Source organism: Mustelus asterias, chromosome 24 (genome assembly GCF_964213995.1).
Source record: "Mustelus asterias chromosome 24, sMusAst1.hap1.1, whole genome shotgun sequence".
Lineage (NCBI taxonomy): Eukaryota > Metazoa > Chordata > Chondrichthyes > Carcharhiniformes > Triakidae > Mustelus > Mustelus asterias.
The window spans coordinates 31,699,486-31,718,958 of NC_135824.1; the positions used below are offsets into that span (position 1 = coordinate 31,699,486).

The 19,473-nt window shown below is 46.2% G+C and overlaps 2 protein-coding genes and 1 pseudogene across 3 annotated transcripts in view; 1 reads left to right on the forward strand and 2 right to left on the reverse strand.

The window, feature by feature from the left end:
* Positions 1–1,901, forward strand: part of LOC144511301 (transmembrane 6 superfamily member 1-like) — a 59,078-nt gene extending 57,177 nt beyond the window's left edge. For both annotated transcript variants that reach the window (XM_078241532.1, XM_078241533.1), the window contains one exon: positions 1,437–1,901. In XM_078241532.1, coding sequence (XP_078097658.1) covers positions 1,437–1,628 — 192 coding nt within the window. In that variant the 3' untranslated portion in view covers positions 1,629–1,901. The remainder of the gene's footprint in view (positions 1–1,436) is intronic.
* Positions 1,902–2,577: 676 nt separating this feature from the next.
* Positions 2,578–2,756, reverse strand: LOC144511573 (U2 spliceosomal RNA; annotated as a pseudogene).
* An 8,761-nt stretch (positions 2,757–11,517) lies between these two features.
* Positions 11,518–19,473, reverse strand: part of hdgfl3 (HDGF like 3) — a 137,705-nt gene continuing 129,749 nt past the window's right edge. Inside the window, exon 6 of the mRNA XM_078241535.1 lies at positions 11,518–12,007. Within this exon, the coding sequence (XP_078097661.1) occupies positions 11,993–12,007 (15 nt within the window). The 3' untranslated portion in view covers positions 11,518–11,992. The remainder of the gene's footprint in view (positions 12,008–19,473) is intronic.

Genomic DNA, 19,473 nt, shown 5'->3' on the forward strand with positions numbered 1-19,473 from the left:
GGATTCAAATTTCACCGTCGGCCATGACGGGATTTGAACCCAGATCCCCAGAGCATTAGCCTGGGTATCTAAATTACAAGTCAAGCGACAATACCACAATGCCACTGCCTCCCCTGATATTGCTTTGGGCCAAGGCCTGATGTTGCCTGACTTCCTATGGCCCTCTTAACTGGATTCAATATTACCACGTCTGACTGGATGGCTACAATTGGCTCTTTAATGGTTTAAGTTGATTACATTTTTTGTTAGTCCCACTAATGTCGCCCAAGAGGACTCAGTTTCAAGTTTTGTCTCCTGTGAAGCGTTTTGTGATGTTTGGTATTCTATGTTAAAGGCATTATGTAAGTACTAGTTGTTTTTGAACCAAGTTTTTCTCAAATATCAGTTTAGGCCTGGTCTTAATTCAGGTTACATTTACCTTGTAGAACTGATGGAACATAATAGAGCAAATGCAGCCTAATTGAAGATTAATTTTATTTAATGTTTGAAATTTAACTGCCTCCAGTAGCTGAGTTTCGGCAGAACAGTCCTCACCCGTCTCAGCCCTCTGTGTCTATATCCAGCCCTAAAATTTCCCATTCTAACATCCCACATGTCAGGCAGCATCCACAGTGACAAGGACCAGAGTTCACTCTTCACGGTCGACGCTCTTTCATCAGAACAGGGGGCATTTGGAAGGAGAGAAGGACATGGCAAGCCCCCTGCCACATCCCCCTAGGGTGGCATGGTGGCACCGTGGTTAGCACTGCTGCTTCACAGTGCCAGGGATCCGGGTTCAATTCCCGACTTGGGTTACTGTGCAGAGTTTGCTCATTCTCCCCGCGTGAGCCCCCGTTTCTTCTGGGTGCCCCAGTTTCCTCCCACAGTCCGAAAGACGTGCTGGTTAGGTGCATTGACCATGCTAAATTCTCCCTCAGTGTACCCGAACAGGTACCGGAGTGTGGTGCCTAGGGGATTCTCACAGTAACTTCATTACAGTGTTGCCTACTTGTGACTAATAAATAAACTTTAACTTTATAACTCCCCCGCCTGACATCGTCCCCCGCCCCACACAACTCAGCCTGGAAAACCTGCGGAGCGTGGCGGACTGGAAAAACTGCAGAGCATGGCGGACTGGAAAAACATGCTGGGATCTCAGGCCCCACCACTTCCCACCATAAACACCTGGCAGGAAAGGAAGGAGTGGGCAGCGGCAGCCCCGGGTAGAGCATTCACCACCCCACAACCCAAATTTACCAGCATTCTTTGCTGTGGTTTTACGGTAGGAGAATTTGTCCCAAATGTTTGAGAGGGAATATACAGCCCATCACAAAAATCTTATGGAAACAAGTGACAATATAAATAAGGAAGACTTGAGTTTATATATTAAATGCTGACTCAGTCTTTTAACTGTCCTTTTATCTCTCCCCACCCCAACGACCCTGCCTAATTTACAGGCTCAGTTTTCCCATATTGGAGCATCTCTTCATTCCAGGACTCCTTACACATACAGAGTACCAGAAGAGGCTCGGCTGGTCTTTCTAGTAATAAATGGACTCTATGCTATTTTGCCACAGTTACTCGCCTGCAGATGTATCAATAACCCAGAGTTTTTCTTGGAGAAGAAAGAAGACCCAAAGACAAAGTGAAGCGTCAGCCCATTAATACCGACGTTTTACCGCCTCGCCCGCCCGAGGCTCGTAAGATCCCGCCCGAGGCCAATGGAGAATGCCGTTCTGCGAGCCTCACCTGCACCGTTTCCAGGGCGGGCGTGCCGGTAAAATTCCGGCCTAAATGTTTTATTTTTCTGCCCAAAGTTGCATCATTTGCTAACTAATTAGGTATGCAGATTAAATGTTAGAGTAAATTTCTAATGAAGCGAATTGTATCGGTGCTTTGTAAATGAAATGTTTTTTTTTCTATTTTGGTATTTATACTGTTCTTCCGAGTTTATTGTTGTGTAAAGCGTTGGACCTGTGTGTTTAAGAGCAATTGTGAAATAATTACTCATTATTAATTTTGGGAGAAGTGATTTCTGCTATGAGATATATGCCGCGCTCAATCAAGTTCTGTGCTCACTGTGTGTACGGTGCAATTTCTTCCCAAGTATCAGCTCTGTGTAATGAGAACCAAGCAGAGGGCGGGGAGGTTTCCTTTTATTAATTCATGGGATGTGGCATCGCAGGCAACATTGGCATTTATTGCCCACAGCTGACTGCCTTTGAGAATATGGTGGCAAGCTGCCTTTTAAAAACATTTTTACTCCATTCTTCAAGTTGCAAAACCAATGTGCAGAGTGGACGGGGCAAGCCCTTAATCAACCTCCTTTCTCACTCCAAAAACCGATTCAAATTCAAATTGAATCCAATCGCTGGTCCCCATAAGAGAGAGACATACACACAAGATCCAAGCTGACAAGACAAGGCACTGCACCTGATCTTGATCTGATGCTTGATCTTAGCCAAAAAGCCAAGAAGCCTTTCTTTTTGTACCTTTTGGTACTTTATTCCCAATCAAATGATCCAATTTGAGTCCCCCACATGAAAGACAAAATAGATCCAAGCTGACAAGACAGGACATACATCTCAAGCTCGATCAAACAAGATCCAAGTTGGCAGGATGATGCATTGCAGCCCCTCCTAGGCTGGATCTGAGCTTCATCTTAGCCAAAGACCGAGATAGCTTTAAAAAAATTGCTTCAGGTGAAGCCTCAGTTTAACTTCATTGGCCAAGACCAGATACTACACTTGATCTTAGCCGAAAGGCCGAGAAGCCTTCTTGATTACGACCAAGTGGCTGAATAGGTCTTTCCAGAGGGCAGTTACGAAATAACCGCATAGCTGTGGGTCTGGAGCCACATACAGGTTAGACAGAGTAAAGATAGTGGATTTCCTTTCCTAATGAGTGTTAATGAATCAAAGTAGCTTTTATGACAATCCGGTGGTTTCAAAGTCATTATGACTTAAACTAGCTTTTTATTCTAACTTTATTTAACTAATTGAAATTAAATCCTTCAGCTGCCATGATGGGGTTTGAATTCTGGGTTGTTGGACCAGGAACCGGTCTGGTCTCAATCCCCATTTCAATCAGTTATTTGTTCTGGTCTTGAACTCATAGAACATAGAACATTACAGCGCAGAACAGGCCCTTCGGCCCACGATGTTGCACCGACCAGTTAAAAAAAAAAACTGTGACCCTCCAACCTAAACCAATTTCTTTTCGTCCATGAACCTATCTACGGATCTCTTAAACGCCCCCAAACTAGGCGCATTTACTACTGATGCTGGCAGGGCATTCCAATCCCTCACCACCCTCTGGGTAAAGAACCTACCCCTGACATCGGTTCTATAACTACCCCCCCTCAATTTAAAGCCATGCCCCCTCGTGCTGGATTTCTCCATCAGAGGAAAAAGGCTATCACTATCCACCCTATCTAAACCTCTAATCATCTTATATGTTTCAATAAGATCCCCTCTTAGCCGCCGCCTTTCCAGCGAAAACAATCCCAAATCCCTCAGCCTCTCCTCATAGGATCTCCCCTCCATACCAGGCAACATCCTGGTAAACCTCCTCTGCACCCTCTCCAAAGCCTCCACATCCTTCCTGTAATGTGGGGACCAGAACTGCACACAGTACTCCAAGTGCGGCCGCACCAGAGTTGTGTACAGTTGCAACATAACGCTACGACTCCTAAATTCAATCCCCCTACCAATAAACGCCAAGACACCATATGCCTTCTTAACAACCTTATCTACTTGATTCCCAACTTTCAGGGATCTATGCACACATACACCTAGATCCCTCTGCTCCTCCACACTATTCAAAGTCCTCCCGTTAGCCCTATACTCAACACATCTGTTATTCCTACCAAAGTGAATTACCTCACACTTCTCCGCATTAAACTCCATCCGCCACCTCTCGGCCCAACTTTGCAACCTGTCTAAGTCATTCCCTGAAAGAGCGGCGGAAGCAAATTCAATAGTAACTTTCCGAAAGGGAGTTGGATACTTGGAATGGAAATATTTACAGGGCGGTAAGGAAAGAGTTGGAGAGGAGGGGACCAACTGGATAGCCCTTTCAAAGAACCATCCCAGGCTGATTAATATTCTGTCTCAGAAGATTCTGTGAAGTTCCAGACGCTGTGCAGATGTTGGCTGGAATTTTACAACCCCGCCGTGACAGGGCGTGCTGCGGAGGAAGTGGCGGCAAAGCCCGTTGAATTTCGGCAGGACTGGATGATCCCGGTGGCAGGTGGGACTGGAAATTCCCACCCATTGACATCGGAGTGACATCAAATGATTTACTGCAATAAACCTAGAGCTCCAATTGTATGATACACGCACAACCTGTATGGGTCACCGCTGTGATAATTCACACAGGCAATGTAAAAATAACGATTTGTTTACAAAAGGTAAATTGTGTGGATAGGCCTTTCTTTATTAAAGCGAATCCAAATGATACATTGTGTAATAGCTTTCATCAAATATAACATGATGTTGCATTCGTTTCTGAAAGTTTCTAGTGGCACAGTGGTTAGCACTGCTGCCTCACAGCGCCAGGGACCCGGGTTCAATTCCGGCCTTGGGTCACTGTCTGTGTGGAATCTGCATGTTCTCCCCGTGTCTGTGTGGTGTTTCCTCCGGGTGCTCCGGTTTCCTCCCACAGTCCAAAGATGTGCGGGTTAGGTTGATTGGCCACGCTAAGTTGACCCTCGTGTCAGGAGAATTAGTAGCGTAAATGTGTGGGGTTATGGGAATCCCTGGGTGGGATTGTGGTCGGTACAGACTTGATGGACCAAATGGCCTCCTTCTGTACTGTAGGGATTCTAAGATATGGAAATCAGACAGAGGAAATGATCAGTTGGGTGTATTTGGATCTACAGGTATATCTTGTTTCTGTCTTCAACTGTATCTAAATGATGGTTTTCCCCAATTGTAGATCATTGTTTAGACTGATTCCAGTCCTGTGAAGCACCTTGGGACTTTGTTTTCATTATCCAGTACCTCCTCTTGTCCCACTAACAGATCTGTGTGCTCCTCCAATTCTCATTCTGTGCTGGATACATGTTCAAAAGTAGCCATTAAAAGCACGTGAGGGAGGAATCGTTGCAAAGATATGAGGAAAGAATAGCAGAATGGGGCTAAACTCATTTTGAAAAAGTTGGTGCATATTTGAAGGGCTGAATGGCCACCTTGTGAGCGGTATCATGCAGAACCCTGTGCTACCCCAATTTTCATCGCTCCATCATTGGTGGCTTTGCTTTCAGGCTGCTGAGGTCCTAAACTCTGGAATCACCTCCCTAACCTGTCTTCTTTTCAGTTTAAAGTTTATTTATTAGTGTCACAAGTAGGCTTACATTAACACTGCAATTAAGTTACTGTGAAAATCCCCCAGTCGCCTGTTCGGGTACACTAAGGGAGGATTTAGCACGGCCAAAGCATCTAACCAGTACGTCTTTCGGACTGTGGGGGGAGACCGGAGCACCCGGAGGAAACCCACGCAGACACGGGGAGAACGTGCAAACTCCACGCAGTGACCCGTGCCGGGAATCGAGCCCAGGTCCCCGGAGCGGTGAGGCAGCAGTGCTAACAATTGTGCCACCGTGCTGCCCTGATAAAAGCATGGTGGCACAGTGGTTAACACTGCTGCCTCACAGCGCCAGGGACCTGGGTTCAATTCTGGCCTTGGGTGACTGTGTGGAGTTTGCACGTTCTCCCCGTGTCTGCGTGGGTTTCCTCCAGGTGCTCCGGTTTCCTCCCACAATCCAAAGATATGCTGGATAAGTGGATTGGCCATGCTAAATTACCCCTTACTGTCCCAAGATGTGTTGATTAGCAGGGGAAATATGTGGGGTTATGAGAATAGGGCGGGCGAGAGGGCCTGGGTGAGATACTCTATCAGGGAATCGGTGCAGACCCGATGGGCTGAATGGCCTCCTTCTGCACTGTAGGGATTCTATGTTTGTATTCTATGATTCCTCGCCTCCCTGATAAAACTGTTACACAACAGCAAGATGAGCTCACAGCAGAATAAACTAGCAACGTCATTCGATCTGCCTCTGTAGACTTACAATGAGCAATAGTTACAGCTCCGTCACTCAGTACGGACGTACCCATCAGCTCCCTCGTGTGGTTCAATTCTGTTTAATCTTATCTTAACGTCATCAGCCTTCTGCAGATTCTCCAAACTGGCGGATAGGATAGACAGAGGGTGATGGTAATCAGTCACAAAGAGACAAATCAGAATATTTAATGGCGAGAGACGAGGTGATGCTGAGGAACAAAGGAATTTTAATGTCCACGCATTTATATATAGAAAGGAATCTAGTGGACAGGTACAACAACATCACCATAAAGGCTAATGGAATATTGGCCTTTTTTTCAAGGGGCTACAATACAAAATAAGGTTGCGATGTTTCAATTATATTGGGTGGGATTTTCCAGCCGCGATTGCCCCAAGACTGGAAAATCCCACCTGAGGTCAATAGACTTTTGCATGGTCCATGTCCTGCCCCTGTGGGGGGGGCTCATAAAACTGTGCTACTCTGCCGCCCATTATAGCAAAGTTTTATTTAATTGGAAGAAAAACATGTTGTAAATGCATTTTTATAAATAATTTTTTTTTCAATATTGCAAAGTCTGCAATAAAGACTTAAATTTTATTTTATAGAACTTTATTTTATCTCATCTCTGTACAGATCCTGAGGTCTGCCCATGGTAGATACAAGGTGAGTTGGCATTGTAGGAATAAGGGACAAGAGTGGTGGGTGGGGGGGGTCATGAGTTGGCAATAAGGTAGCATAAGAGCTAAAGAGGGCCAAGTGGGTTTGCTGGTAGGGCATAGTTTGGCATGGAGGGGCATGATGGGTTATGGGGAGTTGGTGGGGCATGAGGTGGCATGGGTTGGCATTGATGGGGCATGGGAGTGTGTGGGATGTTTCAGGTGTGCCAGTGCCCTGAGGCACCATTCCACCTCCAGAACAAGCAGCTTCCACAGTTCTTTTTGGGTCAAATTCAGCTGACCCCTGGCCAAAAATCCAACATCTGGGCAGCCATTTTTGAAGGTTAGTATCGTGGAGCTGAGAATTCTCCCACCTCTACGCATCCAACCTTATTTTTTATTTATTCATGGGACATGGGCGTTGCTGACTGACCAGCATTTATTGCCCATCCCTAGTTGATCTTGAGAAGGTGGTGGTGAGCTGCCTTCCTGGAAGGTTGCAGTCCACGTGCTGTGGGTTGACCCACAATGCCGTTAGGGAGGGAATTCCAGGATTTTGACCCAGTGACTGCAAAGGAAAGGCGATATATTTCCGAGTCAGGATGGTGAGTGGCTTGGAGGGGAACTCGGAGGGGAATATGTGGGGAGGCCTAGTGGTATGACCGCTAGATCATTAATCCAGAAATTCAGTCAATGTTCTGGGGACCCGGGTTCGAATCCCGCCACGGCAGATGGTGAAATTTGAATTCAATAAAAAATATCTGGAATTAAGAATCTACTGATGACCATGAAACCATTGTCGATTTTTGGAAAAACCCACCTGGTTCACTAACACCCTTTAGGGAAGGAAATCTGCCGTCCTTACCTGGCCTGGCCTACATGTGACTCCAGAGCCACAGCAATTGGTTGACGCTTAACTGTGCTTTGAAATAGCATAGCAAGCCACTTAGTTGTACCAATCGCTACAAAGTCTCAACCTGGATGTGGAGATCTGGGCTGCTATTATCATAACCCCCAATCTGCTGAGGATGTGTTTCTTCTTCAGATGTAATGGCGGCTTGGTGTGCGAAATATATGTTAATTTGATTGACTTCTTTCCCCTCCCTGGCTAGCGTCTCAGATACTTTCTAACCACAGCACCCTACACTCTCTATGACCCCGAGCTGAGTTGCTGACCCTTGTATCCTCTCCTTAATAAAGACCACCCAGTTCCACCTTGGTCGTATCACCTGTCTCTACTCCTCCCTTCTGCTGAAACCTGTACTCGTGCTTTTGTTATCTCCAGGTTTGACTGTTCCAAAGCTCTCCAGGTAGATCTCCATCCTTCACCCATCCAATACTCTGCTACCTGTATGCTAACCTGAACCAAGTCCACTTCTCCTATCATCCTGGTGTTTGCCGTTCTACAATTGGCTCCCAGTCCACAAAACCTCGATTTTAAAATTCTCACCCTTATATTCGGAACTCTCTATGGCCTTCTTTCCTACATCCATAAATCCCTCCAGCCCAACAACCCACCAAGATCCTTACTCTACTTTCATTCTTGTCTGTTGGGCATTCCCTTTGCTCTATCATTGGTTACCGTTCCTTCAGCCTTCTGCTCCTAAGCTCTGAAAGTTCCATTCTAAACCTCTCCGCCTCGCTCACCTTTGAGATGCTCTTTTGAACCTGTCCCTCCGACCAAGTCTCGATGCCTCCTTTGACTTGGCATCTTTGACTTTGACTTGGGGCGGCACAGTGGCACAATGGCTAGCACTGCTGCCTCATAGCGCCAAGGAGACGGGTCCAATTCCGGCCTTGGGCCGCTGTGTGGAGTTTGCACATTCTCCCCATGTCTGCGTGGGTTTCCTCCGGGTGCTCCAGTTTCCTCCTACAGTCCAACGATGTGCAGGTTAGGTGGACTGACTATGCTAAATTGACCCTAGTGTCAGGGGAATTAGCAGGGGAAATATGTGGGGTTGTGGGAATAGGGCCTGGGTGGGATTGTGGTCGGTGCAGACTCGATGGGCCGAATGGCCTCCTTCTGCACTGTCGGGAGTCTATGATTGGCGTCAGTCTTTGCCTGATTATGCTTCTGTGAAGATGTTTCACCATGTTAAAGGCATTATGTGGGCTGAATTGTATGGGGGGGGGGGGGGGGGGGGGGGGGGCGGTGGCGGGGACTGTATTTTTTGCCCCCACCCTGTCCTGGGAAAAATGTTGGTGCTTAACTGAGTGATGTTAAATGAAGCTGCCCCCCCCCCCCCCCATCCCCATAGCCACAAATCCTCAGTGGGAGGAAGTCCCGTCCTTGAGAACTGCTGGCCAATCTGATTGGCTGGCAGCTCTAGTAATCCCAGCAGTCAGTAGTGTGTGCTGCTGGGATAGCGAGAAGGCCCCGAGACAAAGAAGACATGGCCATTGGGGTGAGGCAAGTCTGGGTTTTGGATGGAGAGAGTCTGGGAATCTTGGGAGTGGAGGGGAGGGGGGGGTAAACATCTTCAGGTTGGATGGCCCTGATGTGTATAGGACACCCTTCGAAGGATGTGCCTCCCTTCCTGCCCAACCCCCATTCCTTCCTTTCCAACTTTTAACCAGTTTGGGTTAAATAAAATGGCATTCTCACTCCTGCCGGCCTGCACACCCTCAACTGTTTCATGGTGTGGGCAGTGTAACATCTGGGTCAATTGTCTTGCTAGCAAGTTGGTGGTCTGCTGATTTCAGCACCCACTTACCCTTTGAAGGTGGTGGTCTAGTTGCTGTCATTTTGTGTGCGTCCCCCCTCCTCCGCAAACAAGCTCAGCAAGGGTGGGGGGAGAGGGGGAGCTGGAGGGGATGGATGTAAAATCCAGGCCATGAATATACTTGGGAGTTTGGTGAGAGGAAATCAGGTCTGTAGTAACTACTCTGGGCCCTCATTAGCTCCAAAGCTGGGCTTTGGTTGGAACAGTTCCTTCAGCCAGTTTGTGACAATGGCCAGAATTCTCTGGCCATTCATCCCAGTGGGCGTCTCCTATCCCACTGCAATGAATGGAGATTTGGCTGAGCGTCAAATTCTCTGTCCTCTTTGGCGGCAGCAACGGGGCGTGAATGGCCAGAGAATTCTGGCCAATGTTTCTGAGTGTTGGTTTTATTGGCAACTTTCGACAATGTGACCCGGGAGACCGGGATACAAAGGTTTTGTTCAAACAATGAATAGCACGGGGATGGCAAAGGACAACGGGATAGATAGAAAGTGATTCCTCTCCTCTAGAAGTCAATTTCCAACATCGATAGTTGGGATAAAAGTATTCATTGCGGTACATTTTTAACATTAAATGAGTTTGGTGCAAAGCGGAATGTTTCTCATAAAATCCCTACGGTGCAGAAGAGGCCATTAGGCCCATTGATTCTGTACTGACTCACTGACAGAATACCTTACCTAGGCCCTCTCCCCTGCCCTATCCCCGTAACCCCACACATCTCCCACAGCTAATCCATCTAACCTACACATCCTGGGATGCTAAGGGGTAATTTAGCATGGCCAATCTACCTAACCTGCACATCTTTGGACTGTGGGAGGAAACTGGAGCACCCGGAGGAAACCCACGCAGACACGGGGAGAATGAGAATGTATTGTGCAACTTAAGAAAGAGCTGAAAGTGTTCGTTGCATTGTCTGATTTTCATCTGTAACAATCTCATTGTGACTCATAAATAGATGCATGGCCGTGAAAGTTTAACTCAGATATGATTGTAATTCTGGGGTAAAATGGGGGAGGAGGTAAAGGGCCGTTAGTGAACAATGAATATAATTCTGTATTCTCATTTACATTCCCTTTGTCCAATTCCACACCCTCCCCCTCCCCCTCCCCAAAACTCTGCTGATTCTCTTTGCTCTTAGCTGACGAAGTGTCAACCAGACTGGAATCCTTGGCTCTATTCTCTCCCCACAGATACTGTCAGACCTGCTGAGATTTTCCAGCATTTTCCGTTTTTATTTCAGATTCCAGCATCCGCAGTATTTTGCTTTTATCCAATGAATATAATTGTTGCTCTTGATGCCGGCGTGCTAATGTGGCACGAGCTTCGGTGTCACGTTTTAGTATTACTCGGCCCAGTTTGTTTCAGACAGGTCTGCAGTCCTGTAAACAGCTGGAGGAGACTTTGCCAGTCCACTTGCAACCCTTCATGAGAAACGTATTGCGAGGCTGCCGTCTCTGGCAGTGTCTGGCTGGCATTGACCTACTCTACCCAGATGCTCAGTTCACCAATTCCATCCGGTGGCATCCTGCTGCCTCACAGTGTCAGGGACCCGGGTTCGATTCCGGCCTCGGGTCACTGTCTGCGTGGAGTTTGCGCGTTCTCCCCGCGTCCGCGTGGGTTCCCCCCCACAGTCCAAACATGTGCCGGTTAGGTTGAGTGACCATGCTAAATTGCCCCTTAGTGTCGGGGGATTAGCGGGGTGAATGTCAGGGGGTTGCGGGGTGGGTGGGCCTGGGTGGGATTGTCATCGGTGCAGGTTCGTTGATTCCAATTCCGGGGGAGGGAGCCTGAGAAACGGCTACCACATCCAAGGAAGGCAGCAGGCATGCAAATTACCCACTCCCAAATCGGGGAGGTAGTGACGAAAAATAACAATGCAGGACTCTTTCGAGACTCTGTAATCGAAATGAGTACTCTTCAAATCCTTTAATTGCTCGCTGGGCCGAATGGCACTGTAGAGATTCTACGATTCTCACACCGCAGGAACGGTCGGTTGGATTTGCTACTGGGAGGAACTCATTTTGTCATGTCAAGGACTATCCCCAGGTGTCTGGTCTTGCAGTCATCAATAAAATAAGGGACAGAAACATCCGTTGCATTCCATAAATTTTATTCTACTCGGCAGTCATTGTTGAACAGCAGTAGAACAGACATTTTTTTGTGTAAAGATACTAATTAAATGCTTAAAAAATCCCATAGAACAGATGGCACAGGGGAGAATAAAACTGAGCTGAGTACAAGGAGAAAAGTTATTCTTCACATTTAAAGCAAGCTTCAAAAATAAATATCATATCCTTTCTCGATAACAGGACGGCGCAGCGATGATGAAGTACTGTAAAAGGAGGGCGGGATGTTGTGAGCAACATCCCGCCAGGGAGGGAATATAAAATAAAAGACATTTTCCTTTTTTTTTAACTGACTGGCATGTGCGCAAAACTATAATCAGTAGCACAATGAAGAAAAGCCTGCACAAACTGCAAATTGATGTCGACAGTGGCAGAAGGAATGTATGTAAAATATCCAATACTTGACACCCAAGGACTGCTCTCTCCATGTTTAGTCGCCAGGATTCAGATGATTGAAGTCTGCAATGAAGAATTGAAAATAATTAAAACACAATATGGTAGATTTTATTTATTAATTAGCGTCACAAGTCGGCTTACATTAACATTGCAGTGAAGTCACTGTGAAAATCCCCCAGTCGCCACACTCTGGCGCCTGTTCGAGTTACACTGAGGGAGAATTTAGCATGGTCAATGCACCTAACCAGCATGTCTTTCGCCTCTCCGAGTATCTTACCCAGGCCCTCTCTGCCACCCCATCCCTGTGGCCCCACACACTTCTCATGGCTAATGCCTCTAACCTACTCATCTTGGGACACTAAGGGGCAATTTAGCATGGCCAATCCACCTAATCTGCACATCTTTGGACTGTGGGAGGATACCGGAGCACCCAAAGCAAACCCACGCAGACACGGGGAGAATGTCCAGACTCCGCACAGACAGTGGTCCAAGCCAGGAATCGAACCCGGATCCCTGGCACTGTGAGGCAGCAGTGCTAACCACTGTGCCACCGTGCTGCCCAGATGCTCAGCAATCCAGATAGCACCTGGAGAATGAATGAGTTCATGGTTCAAGTTGGTGGCTGATGAAAAGTCACCAACCTGAAACATGGGAGTGGATTTAATGGCGGGAAACATGGCAGCTAGGCCCATTTGATCCAAGGGGAGGCCCCCTGTCAGTCTTCCGATGGCAGCAAACCCCCAACCCCCCCGATTAAGTCAGAAGGGGCTGATTTCCAGCTGCTGGCAGTAGGATGTCACTTAGGCCCAATTGTGAGCCAACTGCAAGCCCCTTCTTCACTGGCACAGTGGTTAGCACTGCTGCCTCACAGCACCAGACCCGGGTTCAATTCCGGCCTTGGGCGACTGTGTGGAGTTTGCACATTCTCCCCGTGTCTGCGTGGGTTTCCTCCGGGTGCTCCGGTTTCCTCCCACAGTCCAAAGATGTGCGGGTCAGGTTGATTGGCCAGGTTAAAAATTGCCCCTGAGAGTCCTGAGATGCGTAGGTTAGTGGGGTTAGCGGGTAAATATGTGGGGGTAGGGCCTGGGTGGGATTGTGGTCGGTGCAGACTCGATGGGCCGAATGGCCTCCTTCTGCACTGTAGGGTTTCTATGATTCTACGATGATTCTATGAACTAATAGAGTGTCTGAGGACTCTGGGTCTGTACTCGATGGAGTTTAGAAAGATGAGGAGGGAATCTCATTGAAACTTATAGAAAAATGAAAGGCCTGGATGGAGTGTATGTGGGGAAGATGTTTCCATTAGTGGGAGAGACTGAGATCCAAGGGCACAGCCTCAGAGTAAAGGGACAAAAAAAATACATTTTAAATGACAGCACAATTTGTGTTTAACTTAAAGTTAAATTCAAATTATCTGACACTTCTATTTTTGAGTAATTTTCCATTCTGTGTCATTATCTTACTTAATTTAGGTATTATAAAAGGTCACAATTGACTCTGAGTTACTAACAGTAATCAAATAAATTCCCCAAGATTTAAATGCATCATAAATATGACACCACTTTAAATTCAATAAAGGATAAACGAATTCACTTCAAATGGAATAAGGCCTTTTCCCTTTTGAAAGCGGATCCTAATACCTTCACAAAACATCGAATAGAATAAAATTCAAAAGAAAAGGCACATTTGTTAATCATAATATTTTTGTCAAGGTGCCAGTTGCCCTAATGTGGAGGATAAACAAAATTTAAAAAAATGTTCTTTGTCTTTTATTTATTTATATTTATTAGTGTCACAAGTAGGCTTACATTAACACTGCAATGAAGTTATTGTGAAAATCCCCCAGACGCCACACTCCGACGCCTGTTCGGGTGCACTGAGGGAGAATTTAGCCTGGCCAATGCACCTAACCAGCACATCCGGAATAAGGTAGATGAACTTGGGGCGTGGATTGGTACTTGGGACCACGATGTTGTGGCCATTACGGAGACGTGGGTAGAACAAGGACAGGAATGGTTGTTGGACGTTCCGGGGTATAGATGTTTCACTAAGTGTAGGGAAGCTGGTAAAAGAGGTGGAGGAGTAGCATTGTTAATCAAGGCTAGTTTAACGGCTGCGGAAAGGCACTTCGAGGGGGATCTGCACACTGAGGTAATATGGGCTGAGGTTAGAAATAGGAAAGGAGCGGTCACGTTGTTAGGAGTTCACTATAGGCTCCCAAATAGTAATAGAGATGTGGAGGAAGAAATTGCTAAGCAGATTATGGATATGTGTGGGGGTCACAGGGTAGTTGTCATGGGGGACTTTAACTTTCTAAATATTGATTGGAACCTTTGTAGGTCAAATAGTTCGGATGGGGCAGTTTTTGTGCAGTGTGTGCAGGAGGGTTTCCTGACACAATATGTGGATAGGCCGACAAGAGGTGAGGCCACATTGGATTTGGTACTGGGAAATGAACCGGGCCAAGTGTTAGATTTGGTTGTGGGAGAGCACTTTGGAGATAGTGACCACAATTCGGTGTCTTTTATTATTGCAATGGAGAGGGATAGGGCTGTATGGCAGGGCAAGGTTTACAATTGAGGGAGAGGTAATTATGATGCGATTAGGCAAGAATTAGGGCGCATAAGATGGGAACAGAAACTGTCAGGGAAAGGCACTAATGAAAAGTGGAACTTTCTCAAGGAATAAATACTGGGTGTCCTTGATAGGTATGTCCCTGTCAGACAGGGAGGAAATGGCCGAGTGAGGGAACCATGGTTCACGAAAGAGGTGGAATGTCTTGTGAAAAGGAAGAGGGAAGCTTATGTAGGGATGAGGAAACAAGGTTCAGATGGCTCGATTGAGGGTTACAAGTTAGCAAGGAATGAACTGAAAAAGGGGCTTAGGAGAGCTAGGAGGGGACATGAGAAGTCGTTGGTGGGTCGGATCAAGGAAAATCCCAACGCTTTTTACTCTTATGTGAGGAATAAAAGAATGACCAGGGTGAGGTTAGGGCCGGTTAAGGACAGTAGTGGGAACTTGTGTATGGAGTCAGTAGAGATAGGCGAGGTGATGAATGAATACTTTTCTTCAGTGTTCACCAAGGAGAGGGGCCATGTTTTTGAGGAAGAGAAGGTGTTACAGGCTGGAGGAAATAGATGTTCGGAGGGAGGATGTACTGGCAGTTTTGAATAAACTGAAGGTCGGTAAGTCCCCTGGGCCTGATGAAATGTATCCTAGGATTCTTTGGGAGGCAAGGGATGAGATTGCAGAGCCTTTGGCTTTGATCTTTGGGTCCTCACTGTCACGGGGATGGTGCCAGAGGACTGGAGAGTGGCGAATGTTGTTCCTCTGTTTAAGAAAGGGAATAGAAATGACCCTGGTAATTATAGACCGGTTAGTCTTACTTCGGTGGTTGGTAAATTGATGGAAAAGGTCCTTAGGGATGGGATTTACGACCATTTAGAAAGATGCGGATTAATCCGGGATAGTCAGCATGGATTCGTGAAGGGCAAGTCATGCCTCACAAATTTGATTGAATTTTTTGAGGAGGTAACTAAGTGTGTTGATGAAGGTAGGGCAGTTGATGTCATATACATGGATTTTAGTAAGGCGTTTGATAAGGTCCCCCATGGTCGGCTTATGATGAAAGTAAGGAGGTGTGGGATAGAGGGAAAGTTGGCCAATTGGATACGTAACTGGCTATCTGATCGAAGGCAGAGGGTGGTGCTGGATGGAAAATTTTCGGATTGGAGGCAGGTTGCCAGCGGAGTGCCACAGGGATCAGTGCTTGGTCCTCTGCTCTTTGTGATTTTTATTAATGACTTAGAGGAGGGGGCTGAAGGGTGGATCAGTAAATTTGCTGATGACACCAAGATTGGTGGAGTAGTGGATGAGGTGGAGGGCTGTTGTAGGCTGCAAAGAGACATAGATAGGATGCAAAGCTGGGCTGAAAAATGGCAAATGGAGTTTAACCCTGATAAATGTGAGGTGATTCATTTTGGTAGGACTAATTTAAATGTGGATTACAGGGTCAAAGGTAGGGTTCTGAAGACTGTGGAGGAACAGAGAAATCTTGGGGTCCATATCCACAGATCTCTAAAGGTTGCCACTCAAGTGGATAGAGCTGTGAAGAAGGCCTATAGTGTGTTAGCTTTTATTAACAGGGGGTTGGAGTTTAAGAGCCGTGGGGTTATGCTGCAACTGTACAGGACCTTGGTGAGACCATATTTGGAATATTGTGTGCAGTTCTGGTCACCTCACTATAAGAAGGATGTGGAAGCGCTGGAAAGAGTGCAGAGGAGATTCACCAGGATGCTGCCTGGTTTGGAGGGTAGGTCTTATGAGGAAAGGTTGACGGAGCTGGGGCTGCTCTCTCTGGAGTGGAAGAGGTTGAGGGGAGACTCAGTAGAGGTTTATAAAATGATGAAGGGGATAGATAGAGTGAACGTTCAAAGACTATTTCCTCGGGTGGATGGAGCTATTACAAGGGGGCATAACTATAGAGTTCATGGCGGGAGATATAGGAAGGATATCAGAGGTAGGTTCTTTACGCAGAGAGTGGTTGGGGTGTGGAATGGACTGCCTGCAGTGCGAGTGGAGTCAGACACGTTAGGAAAATTTAAGGTTATTGGATAGGCACATGGAGCACACCAGGATGATAGGGAGTGGGATAGCTTGATCTTGGTTTCAGATAAAGCTCGGCACAACATCATGGGCCGAAGGGCCTGTTCTGTGCTGTACTGTTCTAGGTTCTATCTTTCTGACTGTGGGAGGAAACCGGAGCACCTGGAGGAAATCCACGCAGATACGGGGAGAACATGCAGACTCCGCACAGACAATGACCAAAGCCGGGAATCGAACCCATGTCCCTGGCAGTGTGAGGCAGCAGTGCTAACCGCCAGGGACACACTGCCGCCATGCCGTGTTTTTCTTTCCCCATTGGATGATGGTTCCATCATGACATTCATGGAGATTGTCTTTCTATTGAACAACAACTCCTCTCCCAATTTCCTCCTTCTCTCCTGGACATGGTAACTCGTGCTGATACAGGAGGACTCATGCCAGCAGTCACCTTTCAGTTGTGAGTTTGGATAGTGAGTCATCACACTATTCAGAAGAAATCCCATTTTTAAGATACTTTCCCCGGATCCTTGCTATTGAATTATCCTACAACGATTTATCCAATTCCCCGTTGAAAATTATTTTAATCTGCCCCCACATGGAGACTATCACAGTGGCCTGGTGCCACAGTTTGGGCTGATACTCGCTGGAGTTTAGAAGGTTGAGAGGGGATGTGGTCAAAGTGTATAAAATTTTAAAAGGATTTGATAAAGTAAATGTAGACCAAGGCCAGAAGGGGTTAATAGACATTAGCAGCTAACGGATAGGATATAGAGAGACACATAATCAACCTTACCCAACATGAGGATTGTGAACAGTTGGTTATATGTGAAAAGATTTGAAATGAAATTGAATCATGGTCTATATGCTTTATATAAATGAAATTGATAATAACGATTTTGAAATAACCTGTTGTATTAAAATAATCCATTGAATTGTATTAATTAAGCTTGTAAAGCAAGAGCGTGCAACTTGTCAGTACCATGACTAAAGAAATCAGTAACATTAATGAAAGAATACAAGATTCGGTAACGTTTGATATAAAACTGTGTAACTTGCATTAAGAAAACAATGGATGCAAACAGATATATTCAAAATATATATTCAAAGATATATATCTGTATGAAGGAACACTTGAAGATATATCTTATATGATTCAAGCTACCCAGGCCTGGGATGATGCCGAGAGATAGGCCCTCATTCGGCATTAGACCGAGTCTTGGCATTTAGCCAGTGCTGACTTAAGCAAAATAAGGTTTCTTGGATACTATCAACAAGAAAGCAATCAATGCCAAGAGGTGGACTTCCGCTAATCAGGATTAACTAATGAAATAACATTATTTAAGGTGGCAGATTTTAATTGATTTAAAATACTGTCATGATGAGATTGGCACATTGAATAAAATCACATTTAGCTAATTCATGGGTTGAACTGTTGATAAGAAAAGAGTATAATTGACTTGTATTTTGGCACGAAAGATGGGATCTTTTGAGAAAGGCCTGTGGTACTGTTGTGCTACCTGGCATATCTGAGGTCAGTAAGAGTTTTAACAACACCAGGTTAAAGTCCAACAGTTTATTTAGTAGCAAATACCATAAGCTTTCGGAGCGCTGCTCCTTCGTCCTTCGTTAAAACTCTTACTGTTGGACTTTAACCTGGTGTTGTTAAAACTCTTACTGCGTTCACCCCAGTCCAACGCCGGCATCTCCACATCATATCTGAGGTCCCCCATTGACTGAAGTTATTATTCTGTCTTTTTGTATGTCATGTTTGATTTTTCTATGTTTTAATAAACTAATTTTAAATAAATTCTGTTACACTTTTAAACGGAGTCAGTTTACCTTTGCAAATCATAGAAATCATAGAAACCCTACAGTGCAGAAGGAGGCCATTCGGCCCATCGAGTCTGCACCGACCACAATCCCACCCAGGCCCTACCCCCACATATTTTACCCGTTAATCCCTCTAACCTACACATCCCAGGACTCTAAGGGGCAATTTTTTAACCTGGCCAATCAACCTAACCCGCACACCTTTGGACTGTGGGAGGAAACCGGAGCACCCGGAGGAAACCCATGCAGACACGAGGAGAATGTGCAAACTCCACACAGGCAGTGACCCGAGCCGGGAATCGAACCCGGGACCCTGGAGCTGTGAAGCAGCAGTGCTAACCACTGTGCTACCGTGCCGCCCAAAAGTTTGCATTTTCAGAATTATTTTAGTTTTTCTAAAGATATCTGGCCACCGAATCAAAATTCCCCACTACAAAGTATATAAAATTTTTAAAAGGTTTGATAAAATGTCAACCTAGGCCAGAGTTTTACTGGCCCGCCCGCCCGCCACGGGTATCAGAGCGAGCGAGGGGCGGAGCATGGGAAGGTCCTTGGGCGGGATTTTACAGTTTCTGGATGAGTGAGGCCATAAAATCCCACCCCAAATGTTTCCTCTTATGGGGCAATCTCAAACACGATGTCACAGGTATAGGTTGCGAGGCGGTAGATTTAAAACTGAGATGAGGAGGAACTACTTCTCGCAGAGGGTGGTGAATTTGTGGAACTCGCTGCCCCGTAGCGCGGCGGAGTCTGAATCATTGAATGGTTTCAAGAAGGAGATAGAAATATTTCTAATAGAAAAAGGCATAAGGGGATATGGGGAACAGTTGGGGAGGTGGATTTGAGGGAGAGATCAGTCATGATCTGACTGAATGGCGGAGCAGGCTCGAAGGGCTGAATTTGCCGAATCTGATCCTAATTCAGGATTGGGCCTTGTGTCTATGCTTCTGGTGAAGCAAACCTCAAATCTACTTTGGTTCACAGATGAGGCTCATATGAGCACTGTGTTCATGTCACAAACATTCTATGCAGAGGGTAGAAAGTGGGGGGGAATTCTCTGGCCATTCACGCCAGTGAGATTCTCTGGTTCCGCT